Below are 25,425 nucleotides of genomic sequence, written 5' to 3' on the forward strand. Positions count from 1 at the left end.
TTCAAATCCTCCTTTCCTGTTGAATTAATACAAGGTGGGGTTGACGCTGCCTGTCATCCTTCTGAGGTCGGCGAAATGAGTGCGAGCTTGCTAGTATCCTGTGTCGGTGTGGCGACCCGTCCAGCATTGTACCCAATAGCCAAGGAGACGGCTTAGGCAGCAGCAACGCTCTGCACCGTGTATGGTCCCAACGGATAAATGGAGGCATTATTGAGAATTGTCCACAAAATATTTTAGTTGTTTTATGGCTCAAATTACTTCCACCTCGTCTTTCACGAAATTGCCGGTCTGGCCTGACATTTGACCGAAGGCGACATAATTTTGAAATTTGCTCAGGGTGCTGGCGATAACTCGCCAACTTTTTATGAAGGACACCATGGGGTCTTTAACGTTCACCAACGACCAGTACTGGCAGATGGGAAATTCAGTTCTAATGTCCTTCCGAGAGACGTACACACATTGATGCCGTACCCTGCCTGCGAAACACCAGAATGACAGTTTGTCGTTAGGTCGAGATTCGAACCTACGCTAGACAGCTCAGGGGTGAGTGCGCATACGTCTAAGCTCTCCTGCTAGCCCCATTATTATATTAGGATTTGTAATAAATGGATATTTTTTGTGTTTATATATTCATAATTTTATTGAAATAGAAATTTGAGCACATTCCCTTGACTTCTTTCCCCCTTCCTTATTCTTCCTTTCCTTTATCTTGTAACCGATTCCCCTAAATCCACAGCACCGGAGGTTTTGGGTCCAGAGAAATATGACAAGTCGTGTGACATTTGGTCTCTGGGTGTTATAATGTACATCTTGTGAGTAATATTATTCTGTTGGTGCGCTTGTAGACCTTGCAGTGCAAAAATAATCTTCATTTTATTTAAACAAAAAATAACTTTCAAAATGAAAGATTTAAATTTAATTTTCAACACGATGATCACAAGTTTTCTTTTCATGAACTCTGCATGGCTGCCCTGATGTTAGTTGAATGAATAGTTAAGTTTTTCCTTCGAATTATCAGAAGAGTAAAAAGTTAAAAGTAATTATTCAACAAAACGGTTTCTTCTCTATTGCTGGAATATGTTTCATGAGGAAGTCGCCCCAGATGATTTCCTGAGTGACTGTGCCATGCTTTTTCCTCGAAGGCTCTGTGGATTCCCACCTTTTTACTCACACCATGGTCTTGCCATCTCACCTGGCATGAAACGAAGAATCCAGCTGGGTCAGTATGATTTCCCCAGGCCAGAATGGGCTGCTGTGTCTGAAGAAGGTCAGCATTATTGTATCAATGTTTATTTCATTTATACATCGGAATATTTATTGATGAACATGCGATCATCGTTAAAGTTTTTGTATCGTGTCGAGGTTTGCGGAGGAAATAGTACACAGAATGGGTCAGGATGAAACAGAACGAAAAGACCAGTAGAAAGAGAGGGCAGGACATGACGACAGCAGGGTTGAGGGACAAAATAGAGGGAGACATGGAGAAATAAGGGATATGTGGACGAATGAGGGGGAAAGGGAGGACATGGGGGTGAACAGGTTTAGATGCGGCCGAAAACTCTCAATCACAAAATTGGAAGGAAAAACTGGAAAAGCAGAAAGAGGTGTGTGCTTCGGGAGGGTTAATGGCGGTAAAACAATATCATGGGGGATGACCTGAGACGATTATGAACAGCTGTCTTGAATCCCTGAAAGGAAGAACGAGATTGAAGAGACTGAGGAAGTTGGTTCCAGAGCTGTAAAAAAAAATAAGTGATTCTGGATTTTAGGAGTTTCACCAGAAGAGGTTCACTGGCAGTCCACGTGCAACCTACAGAAACCTGAGATGGACAAAGCATTGGAAAGGGCAGAGGGTGCAATAACAGAAAGGATGGGGTGGAATCAGAGAGACCACTGATCTGTCTTAATGTGACAGTGATACACCAAAAGACTAAGCTTCATCGCAGGAGATTCCAATGATTTTGAAGGCCTTGGGTTCCACAGCCTCAATCTGTGCATGGCATGAGGAAAGGGCACCAACCAGGCGAAAGGTGTGTGGCAGGGGCGCCAGGCAGGAGCAAGGGGTAAGGCAGGAGCGCCAGGCAGGAGCAAGGGGTAAGGCAGGGGCGCCAGGCAGGAGCAAGGGGTAAGGCAGGGGCGCCAAGCAGGAGCAAGGGGTAAGGCAGGGGCGCCAGGCAGGAGCAAGGCATGAGGCAAGAGTGCCATCTCAAAGTTAGTACTACTTGAGTACTCAATACAGTGGCCTGCAAAAGTATTCACCCCCTACAAAGTTTTTCACATTTTGATGTCACCTGAGCTTATTTCATGATGCTTTAAAATTAAACTTAATATATAGTCTTCACAAACTACTCCAAAGTGATGAAGCTAAAAAAAATGCAGATAAATGTGAATAAGTCAGATTAACAGAGAAAATCAGATGATTCTCAGTTGCATAAGTATTCAAACCCTTTACCTAGGTAGGTTAGGTAAGGTATGGGAGCATGCGCCGGAGCAGCGTGTCGCTGTGTCCACTTTCAATTGGTACTCCAGGGGGCTCTGACCATCCCCCAGGCAGATGCCTGGCCCATCCCCATCACCTGAGATGCCAATCAACCTGCTGTAACCACGAGGCACGTGTTTGTCCCATTCGTCTTCTCCACTCACAAGGCTCCCTGACATGTAACCTTTGCCTAATTAACCCTAAATCACTTCAGGAGGAAATTATTTGTGTGACAGGTTACAAAAAAGTGTAATTGTAGAAGCCCCCGACATTGAAACTTTCTACCTGCTATGATTTTTCCTGGGAAAGCCACATTTCCAAGCTGGCCTGCAACACCAGTCGCTGACTGGGCATCCTCTATTGTGCAAAATCCTTCCTTGGCACACCTGAGCACCTGACCACATACAAAGCTTTCATCGCAGCCTGATGGAGTACTGCTCTCCCCTCTGAGCTAGTCCTCCTGCCTCACACCTTTCTTTGCTTCACTCTGTGGAAAACATGGCTTTTTGGATCATTGGTATTTCCTGCGATGAACCTGAGCCTTTCGGTCTCGCACTCCCTCACCGCAAGCAGGTCGGTGGTTTTTCTTTCTTCTACCATTCCTCTCTGGCCTTGCCCACTCTGTCCTATGTCGGCTCTGTCCCTACTATATTTCCACAGGGAGCTCAAGGTCTGCCAGCAACAATCTTCTGGTGAAACTACCAAAATCAATATTCACTTGCTCACCTTCCATTCTTCTTTTTTCCTGCCTCTGGGACAAACTCCCACACTCTCTCCGATCCCACTCTGCCCTCCAGGTCTTCAAAGCAGCTGTTCACCACTATCTCTTATCTTCCCCCATCCAATTCCATGATCTCTTCTACCCCTGTGAATCCATCCCAAATTGACCTCCTTCAAATTCCCTGCTTTCCTTCCTGAAAGTCCCTGTAATGTCCATGTTGTTTACCCCATGTACCCCACCCCATTCCCTCTCCCTTCCACAGATCTCCTAATGTCTCTGTTCCCTACTGTTTTATGCTTCCCTCTCCCACCCCTCTTATCTCCTGCCGCCTTTGTTATATCTTCTGTTTGTTCGCTCTTATACGAGCCTCGACAATGTATACACAAAAAAAAATTTGGTTTCACCAGGATGTAATTAATGGTTTAAATTAAAAATTTAGCTCCCCGACTTATCGAAGGAGTTTTAAGATGCAACTCACTCAGTCAACCAACAAGGAAAAGATGAAGACCAAGGAGCTTTCCAAAGAAGTTGGACATAAAGTGATGGAGAAGCACCATTCAGGAGAGGGTTATAAGAATATTTCAAATTCACTCATTATCTCTTTCAGTATGGTGTAATTACTCAGAAGTGTAATCATTAAGAAGTGTCAGATATATCATACCACCCAGACTCTACCCAGATCAGGTCGCTCATCCAAACTCAGCAGCTCGGCAAGCAGAAAACTGGTTTGGGATGTCACTGAAATCTAACAATGACTGAAAGATCTGCAAGGCTCTATGTCCGAGATGGGGGTCAGTGTTCATAAATCATCAACATTCCATTCTCTTCACAAAGCTGGTCTCTGGATAAGTGGCAAGAAAGAAGTCATTACTGAAAGAGATGCGCCTAAAAGCTCATATGGAGTTTGTGAAAAAAGTATCTTTATGATGCTGCTGGCATGTGGAGAAATGTTTTGTGGTCAGGCGAGGCAAAAATTGAACTTTTTGGTGTAAATTCAAAGTGTTACGTCTGATGCAAGCCTCACACTGCGCATTACCCAGTCAACATAATCCCTCCTGTGAAGCATGGTGATGGCAGCATCATGTTATGGGGCTGATTTTCATCAGCAGGGACTGGCAAGCTTGTCAGGATAGAAGAGACAATGGACGATGCAAAGTACAGGAGAATCCTTGATGAAAACCGGCTTGATTCAGCCATGAATCTGAAACTGGGTAGGAGATTCACATTTTCATCAGGACAACGATCCGAAAAACAAAACTGAAGTCACTCTGGAGTGGCTGAATAAGAAGATAATAAATGTTCTTGAGTGGCCCAGTCAAAGTCCTGACTTTAGCCTAATTGATAATTTATGGCGAGACTTGAACATTGTAGTCCATCGGCGATCTGCATCAAACTTGGCAGAACAAGATAAATTTTCACGTAAAGAATGAGCAAAGATTTCACCATCTCACTGTACAAAGCTGGAAGAGACCCTCCCCCAAAAAACTCACAACAGTCATTGCTGCACAAGGTTCTTCCACCAAGTACTGACCTCAGGGGATGAATACTTTTACAACCAGTGAATTTTGATTTGTACTTGTTTCTTGAAGGTATTCTTGACATGTAACCTCCTTCAACTACAACAGTGTTTAGTTTGATCTCTTCAAGTTATGAATAAAAACGTTCATTTCAAAAAAAAATTTCTGCATAATATGTAATTCATATAAATGTGACATTATTGGTAGGGGGTGAATACTTTTGCAGGCCACTGTAGCTTAACGTCTGATGTATGGCAGCAGGAAATGTCTTTAAATGGAAAAATCATGGTCTGACAATTAAACGCACGGTGTCCAACAAACATTTAGACTGGTATTGGCATCACAGTTATCGAAGGGTAAAGTGGTTGTTTATTGGTGAAGACATTGGACTGGTATTCCAGAGGCTGTGGGTTCAAATCTCGTTGAAAGAAGCAGTATTAGGGATTGGATTGTAGGCATCAGGTAGTCGTGTAAGTTTCAGGAGAACTGTAATGGCACTACATATTGGAATATTGTTTAAAAACCCACCTGGCTCTTTAACCACTTTCTGGGTGGAATAATCTGCATACCTCACCTTGTCTGGTCTACATGTGATGCAAGTCCCCTCACTGTTGTTGACTCTTATTTAATTGGGAATGGCTATGAGTCTGAATAACTATAATTGACCATTCTGCGGTACTTACAACATAAAAATGATCAAAAGGTAAATGGCAAATCTATTAACTTTTCACCAAGACAGCGTTTAATATATTCAACAATCCCAGAGATGTAAAGAGAAAACAATAAATGATGGTGACATTTATTTCTTTACAATAAAATACATCCTCTCCTACCCGACCCCAACTCTCCCCAACTCTTTTTCTCTTGCCCAAACCCCCCTTAGCAAAGCAACTTATCCGACAACTTTTGAAAACAGAACCTTCACAGAGAATGACCATCACGGAATTTATGAATCAACCCTGGATTAACGTATGCTTGGTTGGGGGCACATAAAAGTAGTTTTATTCTCAACAATGCAATATAAAACACCAAAATATTTTTATACTTTGAAAACTCAATAAATCTTTTAAACAAATGTATGTTTTCACATTAATTAATCAATCATCATCATCAAGCAATCTTTGAGCTGGGTGTTTTGCCATTGCCTTGTTAGCAGTAAGTCAGGGAAGGAGCTTGGAATTTGTTCAGGGTACCAGCAACAATGACCCTCATTTTGCAAAAGATATCAAAGGTGTTTAACGTCCATCAGCGACCAGTGATGGCAGACAGGTCCTGTGGCTTATTGTCCTGCCATCTGAGGATCGGCACACACATTGATGCCTCGTCCTGCCTGAAAAACAGCAGGATGACACTTTGTAGCTGGGTAGAGATTCAGACCCAGACTAGACAGCTCACAGGCGTGTGCTTAATGTAAGCATCATATATCTTTATATTATGAGTTATAGAACATTTTATTACTCAGGAGAGTAAAATTTAGAATAAACTACAATACTGTATACATTTGAATAAGTCATACTGTCAACCTAATTTGGACAACAAAAGTATTCCAACAGGCAATAGTACATCTAAACTTTAAAACAAAGAATTCGGACTGAAGTCTCATTAACATCATGACACTCGAAAAAAAAATATGAGGTGCTTATGTAAGCCCTCATTCTTTATCTGTGTGCCAAGTTTGAACAACATTGGTAAATGCATGTCCGAGAAATGGTTGAGGACGTGTTCAACATCAGGTTCTTTCACAACTAAAATGGCTGCCAGTCGTCCATCTTTGGTCGCATCGTGAAACAAAATGATATGTTATATGTACCATCATGTTTTGTCTTTGCACCAAATATTAATAAAATCGGTCCATACATGTCCGAGATATGGTTGCAGACGCACACACACACGCACACACACACGCACACGCACACGGACATGAAAATCGTGACCAAAGCCATAAGCCCACATTTCGGACTCAGTCCAACAGGGGCTAACAATATATTTTTTTGTTATTATTGTTCTCATCACAGCCATCCTCATTATTATGCTTGGTGTTGGCTTAATGGTTAGGGTGGTGGGCTTGGGATCCTTGCGTCCTGAGTTGAAATCCCGCTCAGCTGTTGAATTAATACCAGGTGGGGTTAACTCAACCTGTCATCCTTCCGAGGTCGGCAAAATGAGTGGCACCTTGCTAGTATCCTGTGTCGGAGTGACGACCCGTCCAGGATTGTGCCCAATAGTCAAGGAGACTGCTTAGGCAGCACCAACGCTCTGCACAGAGTATGGTCCCAATTGATGGATCATCATTATTGCTGCTTTTATTATCATGAACATCAATATCATCACCAACGCAACGATCATAAGCATCAATATTTTCATCCTTCAATGTGCTTTCTCCTATCCAGCGCTACATGGATGTTCCAGCTACACCATTGCACACGAGCAGAGTGCTGCATGAAGCGAGGGACAAGTGGGATGAGGTTAAGGTGAGGACACCATCCCTTGAGCCAGTGTGGTAACAATACCAGCACGATGGGTTCAAGGCCATGGGTTGCTATAGCTATGAGTCATAATTTCATTGGTTTAAACTCCGGCATTGATAAGATTATCTAACAACGACGTGGAAAGATACAGGCTGAATGAGAAGACATCTATTTAATACGTACGAAAAATGGTAGCCACCTCCTCTCTCTCCTTCCTTCCACATTAATATATTCATATGTTCCATACTTTCCTCTCCATATACAACAATAGCGTCATAACATCAGTTATCTAATCTTCCAAATCTTTCAACAATCCCTGAGCTTTCTTTCTTTCCCTTTTACATTTTTTTCTTCCATTGTATAATGAATTGATCATTTTTCACATCCATAAAGAACCTTTGTGTATTCACTTCAGTATCTGTGGAAACGATTTTATATTATTATTATTATTATTATTATTATTATTATTATTATTATTATTATTATTATGACTATTACTACTACAACATCTACATGTTTTTCTGTTTTGTTCCTCTTCAGCATTTTTTTTTTTAATCAATTTATGGTTGGCGATGGATATCTTCGTGTTTAAATAGCTCAGTGGTGTCTACATGATTCACCTTGAAGCTGATAACAAGGTTCTCCTGACACCCATTTTTAATGAGCAAAGTTGATAACAAAGCCAGGCACTTTTACTTTCTGTTGTTAAATGACGTGACTAAAGTTCGATGCACTTCATCCAATCAGGCGGGAGACATGACAAACTTGGCAACATTATTCCGGTCATAAAATTAATGTTCCCAAGTTTATCACTTTCTGCCCAAAATTCTGCCACACACAGACATTATTTCTGCCCCCAATGTCTTACAGGAAATACTGGTGCAATTCGAGACACCATTCCTTTGGGGACTTGGTAGCCAATCAGCTTGCAGACTGAGATAATGTTGAATAGCTTTCTTTGTTGTTGTATTTGTCATGGTCGTCATCGTCATTGTTGTTATTGTTGCTGCTGTTGTTTGCTGTTCCTTTTGTCCATGGCTCACCCACCTTAAAAGATCAATCAAAGGCTGTTAGTGGTGCTAACCCTGCATACAGGTTGTCGACCTTGTCCTATCGGGTGCTTGAGGCCTACCCTTGAGGCCTACCGGTTCCCCTCGGTGTACGATCATGTTTTTTTGTTTTGTCTCCCCATTACCTTCAATTTCGATCTTGCCTACTTTCCTAACGTCCCCCATCCCTCCCAACTAATCACTCTATTTCTTATCTTAAATCAAAAAAAACCCGCTACCTTTCTCCTTGCACACTCACGAGTCTCAATTCTTCTTCTTCTTCTTCTTATCCTCTTCTTCTTCTTCCTCGATTTTTTTTCTTCAACACTTCCATGACAATCTGTTAAACTCTCTCAAACATTAATAATAATAACAAAAACGATCTCTTATAATGCTTCATCTTCCTCTTTCACACGTGTGGTACTCTTTACTGTATCATAATGCACTACTCTTCTGCTATTTAAACAGACTGCTCTCAATTCGACCTTTCCTTCATACCTTGCCTAAAAAATCCAACTGTTACAGCGTTTCTTCTCTCCATTCTCTGAATTCGCCTTTATTGCATCCATTAAGAAATGTTTTAAATCACATCTCTGACCGAAAACTTAAAAAAAACAAAAACCCAGACGATCTCTTCTCACAGATGCAGAAGCAAGACTGGGGTGATCCCAAACAACATTAATTTTTTCCGAACTACAAATAATTATGGCTTACTGTATTTTTTTTTTTTTTTTTAAACATGAGTTGATACTAAAACAACACTTCATCTGTTATATTAGAGATCTTCATCTTCTTGCATGTGGCAGTTTGGTCGCTGGGTAGTTGTCATTTTGTTGGGGGCACAGGTGTGCTGCTTGTGCTGCGCCCCTATACCAATACACTGTTATTCATTTCACCAACCTTGAAAGATGACAGGTTAAGTCAACCCCACCTGGTGTTAATTCAGCAGCCATTGGGGCTTGAACTCAGAACCCTAAGTTCCCCTAAGATCCCAAGCCAGCCACACTAAGATCCCCAAAGATCCCAAACCAGCCACTTGAGCCACTAAGCCAAGACCAGGCTTATATTAGAGATGAAAGGACTTCACAGACTCAAAATCAAACATGAGAAATAAGGACACACTGAGCATCATATTAACAAGCGAATACATTTTCAGCATAAATTTGGAGCAGCTGATGTCCTTTCCACCCCTCTCCCTACTCCACCACCCTCCCACCCCCATCCTCCTTTCTTTATCCTTTCCACTGTCCCTAGTTGTTTCTATTATGCTTACCTGCCAAGCTTTATACAGGGCTCAAATTGTCTGTTTTAACTCAGCACTTCAAATTGAAGTGTTCTTTGCCCTTCTGAAAATACATTTTTGTACGTTCCCAAATTCTCACTCACCAATTCATACAATATCCTAAAATATGCACTGCATTGTCAACTCTTGAGGGGTTTTCAATGATTGTACCTTGATAGTACACTGTTTCAACCTTCAGTGAATTGTAATGAGTGATTATTGCCAAAAATCCCTTTAATTTTGCTTTTGCACCTGCATCGTTTCACCCAAAGTGACACAACTCTCATACTCTGTTGTTTGTAAATGTGTGTTGTATAATTCAGGCTTGATGAGTGTATCCTGGCAGTTTTTGCCTTTTTCTATCAGTTCAAACCAGGTGGTGTGTGCTGGCCTTAATGCTAAGATAGTCATAAGCTTATGCTGTTATTACTGTGTAGCAACTGTCGGGTAAAGTACAAGGCTTACTTAGAGCTGCAACACTGACCTGTGATTGCTGAGTAGTTGTTAAAAATAACCAACAAGATCAAATCCCTCCAGTTTATGTAGGTGATAGTGAGGATTTATTAACCGGTGGTCATAAAATAGGCTTCTGTTGAGAGTAGAAACTAAATTCTGTAAGATTGGAATGCTGGACTTGAAGGAAGACTTTGAGGAGATAATACACGAAAATAATAAAGTAAATGGGTTATTGCAATGTCAAGACAGGGTACGCATGACAAAAAGTGGCAGTGGAGGTATTTGAAACTACATATAATTAATGCTAGTGATATCAGCATCTCTAAAGGCTTATAATGATTATTTGAGATATTCAGCATATGTTCAGGATGGGTAGACCATGTCTACCAAACTTACCTGTATTCTTTAAAGTGGTAATTCTCTCGGTGAATAATGACAGTGAGTAGCCTGATGTTGGCTTCGAGGTTAAGGTGGCTGGCTTGGGACCTTAATGTCCTGAGTTTGAGCTCCTGTAGACTGTTGAATTAACACCAGGTGGAGGTGACTCAGCCTGGAGCAGCTGATGATTTGTGAAATTAATTTATGATTGGTGAAACCTTCTGAGTTTGGTGAAATGAGTACCGGTGTACTGTGGTAATAACCATTCAGGGTAACTTGTGTTGGAGTGGTGACCTGTCCAGGACTGTACTCCTTGCCAATGAAAGTGCCTTGGCAGCATCAATGCTCTTCACAGAGTATGGTTCCAATGGATGATTTTAGGGTATATTAAAAAAATGGGGATGCTTATGTAAGAGAAAAGAAACATTACATGGGATATTATAGAAGTATTTAAGTTCAAGGAGATTGACTGAGTATAAGTAAGTATATATGTTTTGGTGGTGATAAGGGATCGGGTTGGAGGGCACAGCTTAAAGAATGAAGAAAAAGTCAAAAAGAATGGAGATGAAGCAGGAGCTTGTATAATTATTTTATTCATAAAGTTTGCTTGGAAGAGTAGTGCAAATAGGGGCAGTTGATCACTTTTAAAGGGAATTCGATAAGCACCTATAAACAAAGGGGATGGATGGAATGATACAGATGAATAGAATGAATTGGGAGGATGATGCATGTGTTTGAATGTGATGTGCACTCAAAGTTAGCACATTCTTTCCCACGTGTGCTTTGTTTCATGCATAATTGGGCAGAATTGACTTTTCCTGCATCTCCCATAGTTCAAATAATTCGTTTACTTACTGGAGGTTGCCTTTTCCTCCAAATGTACTTTATTCATCTATTTTCAGGATGAAGCAATTGTAGCATTTGTGCTCATGAGTGTATATGCATGTGTGTCTGTGGCAGGGTGAGTTGACCAATGCGTTGGCTACAATGCGAGTGGATTACGATCAGGTACAAATCAAGTGCCTCGATGAATCCAGTAATCCACTGTTGGAAAAACGACGCCAGCGGCAACGCCCGAGTCCTGCAGACGAAGTGCTACAGGAAGAAGGATCATCCGGAGAAATGCATGAAGAGGAGGAAGAAGAGGAGGAGGAAGAAGAGGAGGAAGAAGAGGAAGAGGAAAATGAGAGGGAGAAAGTGGAAGCGAAGAAAGAGGAAGAAGAGAATAAATTGGAAATAGAGAAAAAGGAAAAGGACAAATTGGATGTAAAGACAGAGGAAGAGGAGAAAGTGAGGCACTTGGTGAATGTGCAGGAACTTAGAGAGGATAAGGAGGAAAAAGAAAAAGAGGAGGAAAACCAAAAACGAAGAGAGTTGAAAGATGATGAGAAAGGTTACAAGGCTGACAAAAGGCATGAGTATGATAGCAATGAAATCGACGAGGAAAGTAATAAAAATTACCAGGTGCTTAAAGTTGAGCGAAGCGATAGAAAGCAATTTGTAGAGGGTATTGAGGAGGGGAATAAAGAGAAGGATGCCCATGAAACAGATGAAAGTAATGAAACATATGCGAATGAAGAGAGCAGTGATAATGAGGTGAGTGGTGAGGTTGAACAGCACAGTGAGAATGAGTTGAGTGATGATAATGATGAAGAGAGCAGTGAGAATGAGGTGAGTGATGAGGGTGAAGAGAGCAGTGAGAATGAGGTGAGTGGTGAGGATGAAGAGAGCAGCGAATATGAGGTGAGTGATGATGGTGAAGAGAGTAGTGAAAACGAGGTGAGTGATGAAGAGGAAGAGAGCAGTACAAATGAGGTGAGCGATGAGGATGAAGGTGTTGAGACTCATGACAGCAATGACATTGAAGATGACAAAAGCGTTGGTGAGAATCTGGGTGCAACTGAAAAAATAGAAGAGGGAAGTGAGGAAAAAGCAACCACAGAAAAGAATGAGGGAAATCAGGAAACTTCAGGGGTTGAAAGTCTAAAGGATAATGAAAGCAATTTAAATGGAAATGGAGAAGTTGTGAATAATTGTAGGAATGAAAATAAAAGCGATTTTAATGATGATAAAGAAGAGAATTATAATCCTGTGGGCTGCGAAGATGAGGGAATTGATCAGAAAGGGGTGAATAAGGGTATTGAAGAGCATGGGAGAGCTGAGAATAAAGAAAGTGATCTGAAGAAAAAGAAATCTGACATAGAATATGATTCAAAAGAAAATTGCAAGCCTTTGGAGAGCTATGAAACTCATGAAGAAGATAATGAGAAGAATGAAGATAAATGTAAAAAGGTTACAGAAAGTAATGAAAACACGAAGGCCGATATATTCAAAAATATCCCACAAAAGACTAGCACTGAGGATGTGAGTAAACATAAGCAATTTCATGAGGAAGGACGATGCAAAAAGGAAAAAGAAGAAGGTGATAACGAAAAAACAGAGGAGGGAGAGGAAAACCCAAGAGGTGAAAGTGAAAAACATGAAGGGAATGTGCATGCAAGGGAAGAACAAATAACATTTAAAGAAACCAATGAAAGTCAATGTGAAGATTTGGAAGAAAACAAAGTAACAGATCAAGTAAATGATGGAAATGCAATGGGAGATGAAACAATATGTGAGAAGAAGGAAGAAGAAGAAAAAGATTTGAAAGAAATCTCCATTGTGCAAGATGGAAAAGAGGGAAAATGCATTGTTGATCATCAAATGACAGAGGAAAAGGAAGAGATAATGGGGTGGATAAAACAAGAAACTGAAGAAGAAATTGCAAAGAATGAAGGGGAAAAAAACAAAGTTATTTTTCCAAATGAGATGGAGGCTAATTGTAAGAAAGGGGAAGAAATATATGAGTCGTCGAATGAGAAGGAAGGAAAGAAGGATGCTGTGGAAGAGGACACAAGAGGAGGTGAGGTGTCTGGTGAAAGAAAAATCCAGCGAGAATTTGAGAACAACAACAACAAAACAATGGAGGAGATAGAGGTCATTGGGAAAAATGAGGAGAAAGAAAAAAAAAGGATGAATGAAAGGGAAGAGTATGGAAAGGAAGACATTAAGACAGGAAATGGAAAAGAGATGACGAAGAAAATAATTACCTGTATAAATGTGAATCAGAGAGAGAACAAAGGACAAGAAGAAAACATGACAAAATATGTAAATGAAAAGGAGAGAGTGATAAATAATGAAAAGAGAAAAGCAGTTGAAGTGGAAGATGAAAGACGTGATAAGGTCGTTGGACAACACGAGATAGTGAAGTGTGAAGGACAGCAAGAAAGTGAATTTGAGGAGAGCATTGGAATAAAAAGTGAGAGTGGAGCAAAAAGTCCTGATGACATAAAGAAGGCAAAAACAAGTGCTGCCCAGTCAGGAAAGTGAGAAAGATAATGAATGGGAGAAAGAGAGGAAGAGGTGATAGGTGAAGAGAGGGAAAACACAGAAATGGAAGTGGAAAAAAAGAGTGAGGATTTAATAAAGTTGATAAATTGGAAAATCAATGGAAAGTTACTCGATCATTGAATAGAAACTCACTCAACACAATTAAAAAAAAAAGTGATTTGTGGAATGCAGTTGTTTGGAAGCAAGTTGGAGGTGGAATGCAGTACAAAACAAATTGGGAGCTGATTAAATGCTCCCTGGAAGTATTGGTACACTATTACAAGCTTGTTCATCTTTTGCAAATCCATGCAGTTTAGATCTCTGAGAAGTGTCAAGAGGTCAACCTCTAAATTTGATTAATTTATTGTGGTTCTGATAATATTGCAGATGATGCTGATTCTTTATGTATATCTATATCTGTATATATATATATATATATATATATATATATATATATATATATATATATATATATATATATATATATATATATATATATATATATATATATACATATATATATATATATATATACATACACATACATACAGTGAAAGAGAAAGGACTAGAATATTTTTAATATGCCATAACGTTGTCACATTAATAACTAGAGAGTTCATAGAACATGTTACCCTGAAAAGTGTTCAAATATATACTAAATTTAAATAAAAGAACAATTTTAAAGATCGTATAAAAATTCTCGAAGTTTAGCGCTATTCAAGCAGTTATACATTCACCTTTATACACCACCCTATTTAGCATGTCCATGTACTGCATAACAGAAGGGTTTTGACTGTGCAAAAAATGTGATTTGCATTGTACAGTGTTCAAGTATAGAATGCAATTTAAATAAAATAAAGATTGGAAAAGTAATATAAGTTAATTACAGAATTTACCGCTGTTGATGTGGTGTCAATTACAACACCCCATCTAACATATTACATTAGTTAGTCATGCCTGTTGTTTGTGTATCTCATGACGCCCTTAAAAAGAGCAAGTTTACTTCTTGGAATGATTGTAAATTTTGTTTGACTGGCAGACAGAGTAAAAAAAGATTATCTCACTCATCTCTGCGCATGTGCGATCAGGACGAATTGAGAGCCAAAGTACTCTTAAATAGAAGGTTTGTTTTCCAATTCATGTTCTGATTCGTGTTCAAAATATAACATTCAATTTAAATAAGTTGTTCCTCGCTCATAAACTGACGCTTACAGACAGATGGATGGACATGAATCAATTGCTTAACCCACTATATTTTGCTTGCGTGCATGGGGTATTTAGCTTTTTTTTATTATTGAAAAGTTTTTCTATGATTTGTGATGAAATGAAAAATTGTTCCATTATTCTCTCCACAATATTAAGACAGTTTTATGTCATTCTGATGTCAAATATAAAAGTTACAACATAATAAAAACATCTAGTCCTTTCTGTTTCACCCTGTATAGATAGGGTTGCCCAGAAAAAAGTAAGCTATTGCTTTTAACATGCTTATTTCACTTTTGTGGAAAGGAATCCAAAATAAATAATACAAGTTAATAAATATTCCTCAATATTGTCTGTATTATGACATCTAATGCTCAATGTATCCACCACCTTGTCAATACGAAGCTCCAAACGATGGTGCTAACCATCAATTGTCCAGTTCATGAAATTCCTTGATGGTGAATTCAATTCCTCCACTTTAATTGATCAGTGTTGAGAAATTTAGGATTCTTAGAAGCTCTTTTTTCAGCTCATTCCATATTGCATAATCAAGAGCAGACCAATCACTTGGTTTTATGGAGTCACAAACTTCTCTGTGTAAATATTCAACCCTGAGGCAAGCAGTATGACTTGCTGGAATGTGTATCAACCTCCAGAAATTTCGAAAATTCTTGGTGGATGTCTATCGAACACATTGTCACAATGATAAACAGCATTCCTTTTAACACTGCTGTCAACAAAAAATAACATCACTTTTGCCCATTTTTGAGACGCAACAGATCATCACTTTTTTAGAAAAGTTATACCATTGAATTAATAGACTTTCTGGTATTACTTCTTTCTTGGTTCTTGCTGCAGAGTACACACAATTGATAGCTGATTGAATTGTAAATGATTTTTCATCACTAAACCAAATCCTATTGACATGGGGAAATCGTTCAAAAAGAGCTTGACATGTTTCCAATCATTTCACCTCATTGACTTCACTCAAAGTCTGGACTGGATAGCATTTTCAAACTATCAAATGCAAATCTTCTTTAACAATTCTTTGTGTTTAACTTTCTGAAATCCCTGTTTCTGCTGCAATTTAATTTGGTGTCACATGCGTTCCAGGATTTCTTTCCTGACTTCGAGCCATTTCCTTCACCACTGTGGTATTGTCATCAGTGCGAACATCTCATTTCCTTCCACGATCTTTGATTCCAACAATACACCCAGTTCTATCAATTTGACATATAATTTTTTTTCTTCACCAGAATGAGTCCATTTGTTTGGAAACATTTATATAATTTTTCTAGCACCATCATGTTTCTCAGTACATAATTGTTTAATTAATATGAGGTCTTCTTGACTATATGAAGGCATTTTTGATGAGCGTTTCACTGCTTTTTAAAAATAAACCTCAAGAAAGAGAAATAGAGTATATTGGAGACAAATATTATAAAGACATATAGAAATGCTACATATAAAAGCAAATAATTTATATAGCTCATCACAGAAACAAGCAACCTATTATAATCATAAATACAACAACGGACAAAAAAATACCCCGAACCCAAAGCAATAGCTTACTTTTTTCTGGCATATACACTGTATATATTCACGCACACATGAATCAACTTGGTTAATAGCATCTCTTTAAATCCCCTACCCTACTTCATCATCTCTCCATTGACTTAACTTGCATTTTAACATCATTATGGATTTCCATTTTATTTATATAAAATTTAATCTCGCATCTGCTTTCCATTTACATGATATTTATTTAACCTCGATATCTCTGCATTCACTTCATTTTGTCAGCAAGTCTTAAATGGCTTGCTCTTGTTTGTAAGTGTACCAACTTATATTTAATGGCCACAACTGAATACAAGCAACATTGTTACAGTGGCAATGATTATGATGATTAATTCTTTGCTATTACAGTTTTATAGTGAATGATATGAATTACATAATTTTGGTTCAACTTGGTGATTGTATTATGAGCCATTTTCTGCCGAAATAGGACCATCTGAGCTTTATCAATTGAGCGTAAACGAGTCTAAGGCCATTGACTCTCGAGCCTCCTTAAGTGCTTGAACACTTTCTATCAAAAATGAGAAAGTAATAAATATCATTAGACTCTTTTTTGGTGAATTCACTGTGATCTGACAGTCTTTTCCTACAAAAGAAAGGTGTGTACACTTTTATAATTAATTATGGTTTTCGTTTTGGAGTTATTTACGAGGTAACTTCATACATATGGGTAACCAGGTCATCGATTACAAACTGCTGTTCTATACTTTTTTATCTCATAAAGCAAGAGAAATAAACACCGGATTGCAGGAAGTGTTGATGACTCATGTCATTCCAGTCGATGAAAATGATGCAGGATTTTTATTTTCCGTGATACTAAGGCCTAAAAGTAGTTTGGTTGCCATAACATTGCCATAAACATGTGCGGGTTTGTCAATTTGGAAATAAAATGCCATTGTTTGTACAGCATTGCAATTTTATTTTTCCTTCATTTCAGCAGCTGTAAAAAAGAAACGGAAGGAATCATAAGATATAACTCGTACATTTCAACCAGCAGCAAATTAATAACTTTCTAGGAATTTAGGTGATTATGATTGTCCCCATTCCTTAAAACAAGAGTAGCTTAAGTAGCTTACTTCCAACACTAATTTCTTCTCTCGAAAGTACTTTCCTAAATATATTTACAATAGAACATTCAAAAGTTGGGATATTATTTTTCAGCCAATACAGAGTGCGAAACACTACAGAATGAAATATACAGCAATAGTAACCAAGAGCACAGGTGTTCTTGTCAATGCAGAAAGGCGGTCCTGAAATGACAGGACGTGGAACATAGCATATGGCCAGGTGGTGGCGACGGGACATTTAAGATTGCTTTACATGAGTTGGGGTTAAAACCACACTTTTTGAGAACTGCTGGAAAGATAACTAGAAAGCATTTCAAAATTCAAAGCCCATCCACATCCGCTGTGTATTCAAACTAAATTTGATGAAACTAACAGCGAAAATTAAAATGTAAAATTTATCAACTAGTGTTCTCCATATTTTCATATTAAAGGTTTCTTGAAGATTTCATGACAAAAGCTCAAAATGGTACGTTAATATAGAAACATGGAAGTGATTTAAAAAAACCATGTCTCCCTCTACATGGCAGACAAACTAATTAATTTGCATTTGCTGCTCACCAATCCTGCAACAGTTAGTCATCCATCAGAGGCCAAATAATTAACAATAGGTATTTTAACAATAAATAATAATTGACAATAATTAAATTAATAATAGGTATTTGATGTAACCTGAAAATTAGCACACTCGTCGTCGAAAGGAAGATCCACAACAATTCTGCCCTATTCACAGGACCAAACATCCTCTTGTGTGTTGAAGAATATTCAAAGCAAAAACATTACAATCCAGGTTCATCCTTCTTAACCAATGGAAAATATGTACCAGATTTGCTCTGTCAGCAAACCATCTAGCCAAGGAGTGTCAAGTAAAATTACGTTGTTTTCACTGCGACAGTACCCATCATTGCTCAGCACTTCATGATGCCAGTTGTGCTACCCTTGGTGGACTGGCAGGGAGGCAATTTATCAGAGATTCTTTGAACCATGAGAGAGTGTCGGATGGGCTTCTAAAGCAACGCAAGGATATTCATGGATCCAAAGGTAGGTCTTGTTCGAAAATCTGTCTTATGAATGTATTCATCGCTGGTAATCCTGAAAACTTTATGGAAACTTCTGCTGTGTTGGGTGACTAGTCAAATCAGTCTCTGGGCCACAGTGAACTCTTTGACTACTTCAACATGCCAAATAATCGAGTCCCCTATGAACTCAAAACCTCCTCTGGAACTATGGCTACCAGTGGGAGGCAGATCAGGAATCATTAACGTGCCGCTCCCGGAGCAAACCAAATGTAATGCTATTCCTTGTAATTCTTCCGAGATGCCAACACTGGAGGTTGCAAGGCTCCACTCACATATACATCCTCTGGCTGAAATATTTCCCGAACCTGACCCCAGAAGCGACCATCTTGCTGTTAATTGGACGAGATACTCTTCATCTGCTCAACGTCAGAGAATCTCGGAATGGACCACCTCATGCTCTGTGGACACAGCTTATAGACTTTGAATGGGTGATAATTGATGATGTATGTCTGAACAGTGTCCATGGCCCTGAGTGAGCAGAGGCCTATCATACCCATTTTCTCAACAATGGAAGACCATCAATGTGCTCGCCATGCCCTAATCGTATCACCATCAAGGACGTCATCCTGCCATATCGTCAAGTACCTTCAGGTCAGCTCTTCAGGAGATAGTGACCAGAGAGCCGATGAAAATGGGGTCGGCAGTAAAAACTATCACCAAACAAGGAATGATGACAAGCCGGTTCGCTCCATAGAAGACAACTGTTTTCTCGTGATCACGGGGACTGATTCATCAGGAATGACAGTGGCAAATGGGGGGCTCCTTTACCTTTCAGAGATGATGTAAAACTTCCAGAAAATCGACTCCTTGAAATCAACCACTTAAAGTCCCTTTGCAAGCTTCTGGATAACAACCCAGCCCTTAAACAGCAGTATGTGGACTTCATGGCTAAACTCTTTCCAAAGGACATCCTGAGCCTCTTGAACCAGGAACAGAGGCAAAACAACCACGATGGTGTCTTCCTCATTTTGTTTTATTCCATCCATGCAAAGCTGAAAATATTTGGATGGTGTTCGACGGCAGCGCTAACTCTCGTGATGTCTCACGAAATAAGGTACTTCCTGGTCAATAGCCTGTTTAGGGTATTAATATTGTTGTGGTTGACGAAATTCACAAACCACCATTCAGGTCCCTTAGGTGAGATATCTCTGTAAGTATATGTGTAGTTAGGCCCAAACTCGTTGTCTAGAGGGAATGAATGTCATTCACTCGGGCTGCGACTCTTCAGGATAGCCGTTTTTCTTTTACTATCTTTATTTTGGACCAGCCGCCATTATTACCACCACCAACCACGTCTCAACAGCCATCACACAACAACCACCAACCACAACGCCGCTTCACAACAACAACCACCAACCACAACGCCGCTTCACAACAACAACCACCAACCACAACGCCGCTTCACAACAACAACCACCAACCACAACGCCGCTTCACAACAACAGCCACGACCTTTACCGTCACCACTCGCCACCATCGCATCACCGTCATTCTCGCGCCACTTGTGGGCACCGATACTGGACTCGTGCAGGGCGCGCACCGAGCAGCGTGTTCAGAAACATCACAGACTTTCCGAGAAAAACGGATCAAAAACGACTCACGCCCACTTCTGTTCCGTCCTATCGGCGAGCTGGGGCGAATTGGCCCCGCCTCCAGGGCGTTGGAGTGAGGATGCTATATGCAAATTCATGGATCAAAAAGCATTCACGCCCACTTTTCCTCGGTCCAATGGGGAGCCAGTTAGAGGTGAAGGGTCGGAGGCAAAGGGTCAAGGGTGAAAGAGCGAAGCCACAGGGCTTATATAAACGGCTGCGTTCATCAGTAAAGGCAGTTGTGCGGAGTTCAAGAGAGTCGTCGGAGCTGGAAAGAAGTGGGAGAAGTCAAGAGTGAAGAGTTGGGACGAGCCAAGAGAGGAGACGGAGAGGGCGAGTAGACGGAGCTGTGGAGAGGTGGCGGCGGCGAAGGCGGACGAGGGGGTGCTCGCGTCGGTGCCGGGAGCTGCAGAGGGAGAGGCCAGCAACGAGACCGAGGTCGAGGAGGAGACGCTCGCCACGGGACCCGAGACAGGGTGATATCCTCCTTCCCCCGAGCATCAGCAACCCCCTCCTGTTTCCCCCCCCGTGCTGAGATAGTGCGACAAAGGGGGCCCCTTTCCCACCCCCTACCAGACACTGTCCGTGAGGCCCGCGGAGTTGAGGCACCACCGCCACTTCGCGTCTCATCATCAGACGGGTAGGCCCGACCCGGTCTCGGCCCCAGGCCCGCCTCATCCTTGAGGGTGGTTCTTTTTCTTTTGTTTTGGGTACATGTGTTGTCGGCGCCGTCTGTGAAGTAAAATTGTATAAGTGTTGCCGTGTGCTCGGTAGTCAGATAGCTCTGCATTGTGTTTCTCTTTTATATTTGCATTTTGTGTAATATTGTGTTTCTTCTCCTTTTACATGTGCTTTTGGTGTAATTGTATATGTGTGCTTCCCGTTCATCGCGAAATAAATGTGAGTTATGTTGAACTGTTGTCCCGCTTCGCTTCGTCTTTTCTTTCATTGAATCTCCATCTTGCTTCACGTAAAGGGTTGGTCGTGGGCTAAAACGCCCGATAATTAATCGAACCGTCGAGGCCGACGAATAACACCGCTCGGTTATCCCGATAGTACGGAACGGGTCGCTTTAAGTGGCCCGTGTCCGAAGTCGACCTGCGGCGAGGTGCGATCGCCCGGTCTACCCTCCGTGTGGGTACTTAGGTAGGTCGAATTTGGCGAGCAACCCTATCCCACGCGGGGGCCGATTGGCACGATCGTGGTGAGACCGAAAGGTCCACCCATGACTAGTTTCCGGCGTTAGTCCGAGAGGGTCACGACTGGATTGTCCGTCCGGTGGGCGACGTGCCGCGATTCGAGTTACGTGGCCGTTCGCACGCCGGCGGGCGCGAATCCGCAACAATATGCTCAGGCAGGAATATATTGCCATCATGGCCAACATAGAACAAATGTTCCATTGTCTCTATCTGTGTGAGGATCATTGAGACTTTCTGTGATTTCTTATTTTAAGAACAACCCCAAAACGGACATCCCCAAATTTTGAATGAAGGTGCACGTATTTGGGAACAGTCCCAGTCCCACCATTTCTGCCTATGGACTATGTAAAACTGCATGAAATTGTGAAGAAAAATATGGATGCGATGCAAGGCATTATGTGGAAAGGAACTTCTATGTCGATGATGGTTTGGTGAGCTGACCTACCCCTGTTGAAGCCATAGACCTCCTGACTCGCATCAAAGCGATGTTATCTCCTGCAAATCTCTGTGTGCACAAAATCACTTCCAACAGCATGAAAGTGTTGGCTCATTTTCCAGACAGCGGGAATTGTAAAGGGTTCTAAAGGGAAATTCCAAAGGATAATTATCTGGGGTTGAAAAGAGTAATTCTCGAGGGTAATTCTTAATATAAGGGTGATTCTAAAGGGTAATACTAAAGTGAAATTCCAAAGTGTTCTAAAGGGTAATTCCAAAGGGTAATTCTTAAGGGTGATTCTAAAAGGTAAATCTAAAGGGTAACACTTCAGGGTTCTAAAGTTGAATACTAAACTAATGAGAAATACTAAAGCATTCTAAAGGAGTGGCGAACCATCCAGGATTGTACCCAATAGCCAAGGAGACTGCTTCGGCAGCACCAACGCTCTGCACAGAGTATGGTCCCAATGGATGGATGGATTCTAAAGAGTAATTGTAATGGGTTCTAAGGGTAAGTCTAAAGGGTAATACTGAAGGGTAATTCTAAGGGTAATTCCAAAGGGTAATTCTTAAGGGTGCTTCTAAAGGGTAATTCTTAAGGGTGCTTCTAAAGGGTAACACTTAAGGCTTCTAAAGTTGAATGCTAAACTAAAGGGTAATACTAAAGCATTCTAAAGGAGTGGCAACCTGTCCAGGATTGTGCCCAATGGCCAAGGAGACTGCTTAGGCAGCAGCAATGCTCTGCACAGAGTATGGTCCCAATGGATGGATCTAGCACGCTAAGTATTGACGTGACCTTGACCTTGGTGCCAACCCACTTCCTGTTCAGTGGTCACTTGGAGTGTCATAGGATTTGGAAACAGATACCATCATCTTCACTGTTCCTGACATGGACAAGTGCTTCACGAAGTGTGGAGTTCTTTCTACAGTCAACAGCATTTACGAACCCTTTGGTTTCTCAGCACCTGTCATTAACGGAAAGATGTTGCTGCATCAGATGACCTTATATTACCCGACAATGCCGGAGCTGTGCTTGGATAGGATGAACCACTTCCCGAACATTTCAAGAAATAATGGGACAACTGGTGTGCCACTCTCATTGCACTCACCACCATGAGCATTCCTCGCACTAATTGTCCTAATCCAATGTCTGAAAACTCATGCCGTCAGTTGTACGTTTTCTCAGATGCATCGACTGAGGCAATTGGTGTTTGCAGTTATTTGTGGCTTGTCAGCAGCAATGGTTGTCATTGTAAGTTTTGTTGCAGGAAAAGCAAGGTTGGCACCACTACAGACAACAAGTATTCCACATTTCGAACTCAGAGCCACTATTCTGGCTGTCAAATTGATCGACATTATCAGTGACGAGCTCGACATAGAACTCAACTCCATTATCTTCCACATGGACAATCGTGTGGTGCTCGGATATATAAACAACGAATCTCGACGGTTCTCTGTGTTTGTGGCCAACCGTGTTCAAGGGATCCATAAGAGTGCATCGCCTTATCAAAGGAACTACGTGGCAACCAACATTAACCCGGCAGACCTGGCCACTCGCTCCGTAAAAGCCTATGACCTGATGGAGTCATTATAGCTGTCTGGGCCAAGATTTCTCTGTGATTATGAACTATCCATTAAACCCACTTTGCCGGCTGTAGCATTGGTTAACAATGTGGAGTTTTGTTCCATAGCTGTATTCACTACCATACATGAACGTTCATTGGGAACACAACATTTCACACGTTTCTCACAGTGGAAGTTCAAGACGATGCCTTTCCATGCACCACAAGGCGATTTTGGTCGTCCTCCAGACATCTTTGGTTATCAGTGGCGAAGTGTACAGCATTTGGCGAACACCTTCTGGTCACGATGGCGCAAAGAATATCTTCCGACCTTGCAGCCTCGGACGTGGTGGAAAATCAAGAAACACAACCTTTGCGTCAGTGATATCATTCTGCTGATCGTGGATGCGCACAGGAACGACTGACCCTATGGACGTGTGATCGAGGCATTGCCCAGCGCAGACAGTCAGGTTCGAAAAGTGCCAATCCACAACATGAAAGACGGCAAACCTCATATTTATTTGCGATCTGTAACTGAGGTCGTACTACATTTATCAGTGGAAGAGTGAATTCCTTCATTGTGTTCTATTGATTGTAAATTTCATGTTATCATGATATTCTCCACTATGTCCCGATCTGTTAGCCATAGTCTGGTCCATGAATTTAGTGACTGTATATTATGTACTATGGAGTCAGTTTATTTCATTTTTGAGAAATGATCATCATTTTTGATAATGTTCATCATTTTTGATAATGTTCAAGAAACAATTTGTGTCAAGAACAATAAATGGACAAGGTATGGTTTTCATGTCACACCTGGAGTGTTTGAAAACAAAGAAAAATGATTTGAAACTCTGCAAGTTTTGGTTAAACTGCTTGGAGCATTGTTATTCAAGAATCTGGACGTGTAGGCCATTTCAGGAGAGGTAGACTGAGTGCAACATGACTCGTCGGTGTGGGGTGTTTGGGGATCACTCCCTATCGACGTTATACACTGCGGGGTCTTGTTATTTATAGCCATCAATGACGAGTATGGAGTAACACAGAGGCCATGTCTCTGCACCTGAAGCTCCCCGGCAGCTGATTCTTGCCTACACTGGTGCATTTTGCAACATGCAGCTTTCTTCGGCTTGAAGACCATGGGAGGAGTCAATTTCTGTATTATAAAAGGGGCCGTGCGTGTGTCCGTGCGTGCGTGCGTCCATGCATGCGTATGTGCGAGTTCCACCCCTTGGTTGGATAGTTCACCTGACTCCACCCACAATTTCTGTACTACCACCACCATATTTAGGAACCATTTTGAATTACCCTTCAGAATTACCTTTTCTCTCAAGCAGTGCTTTCACTGTGAATCGAAGTTATGCAGGTTTGCTATTATTTCCCACGATTTTGTCAAATTGTGAGTTGAACAGGCGAGTGTGTAGACAGGTTTCGGTGAAGTCGGTGATAACGTGATAAGGGAGTAGAAAACGTTACATCTTCCGCCGTTTTGATGTGGGAATGGCCATTTGCTTTTATGAGCGGGAAGAGGGTGAGAGTAAAGATGGACAACGATGCCATCGGGTTGAACTTGGGGTTGGGGGGAGGGAGTTGGGAAGAGAAAAGATGGGACAGAGTTGGGAGGGGGAGGCTGAGGCTTTTTTGTTGGGGAGTTGGCAGAATCACATGTGAGTTTACTCATGTGTGTTTATGTGTGTGCATCGCTGTGGGAGTGGGGAGGGGGGGGGAATAATAAATGTCAGTGTGTCAGTCAGTCAGTGTATGTTTCTCCTCCATAACTCCAAAACCATGAAACGTATCAGCCTGAAACTTTGCACACATACGAAGGGAACTCCAAGGGAGTGCATGAGTGAAAATTGGGTGTTTGGGTTAATTAAAACACCCCTTTTGAACAGAATTAACAGCCATATTTAATTATATCCTTTATCAAGGCTCATCCTTGTTCACCTTGCTGTCCCGCACTGGGGTCTTAATTTTCCATTTTTTTGGCCTGCTCA

At 41.1% G+C, this 25,425-nt stretch overlaps 1 protein-coding gene across 2 annotated transcripts in view; it reads left to right on the forward strand.

Moving 5' to 3' along the window:
* The window catches only part of LOC147032595 (uncharacterized), a 102,100-nt gene extending 87,969 nt beyond the window's left edge, over window positions 1–14,131 (forward strand). The window contains exons 6-10 of one of the 2 annotated variants that reach the window (XM_085870334.1): window positions 737–812; window positions 1,143–1,267; window positions 5,601–5,686; window positions 7,108–7,188; window positions 11,311–14,131. In XM_085870334.1, the coding sequence (XP_085726460.1) occupies window positions 737–812; window positions 1,143–1,267; window positions 5,601–5,686; window positions 7,108–7,188; window positions 11,311–13,719 (2,777 nt within the window). In that variant the 3' untranslated portion in view covers window positions 13,720–14,131. The remainder of the gene's footprint in view (window positions 1–736; window positions 813–1,142; window positions 1,268–5,600; window positions 5,687–7,107; window positions 7,189–11,310) is intronic. The other variant, XM_085870335.1, reaches the window with a different exon arrangement.
* The last annotated feature ends 11,294 nt before the right edge of the window (window positions 14,132–25,425 follow it).

The sequence above is a fragment of the Eptatretus burgeri genome, chromosome 2 (genome assembly GCF_056783735.1).
Source record: "Eptatretus burgeri isolate ZD-2024b chromosome 2, Ebu_testis_v1, whole genome shotgun sequence".
NCBI lineage: Eukaryota > Metazoa > Chordata > Myxini > Myxiniformes > Myxinidae > Eptatretus > Eptatretus burgeri.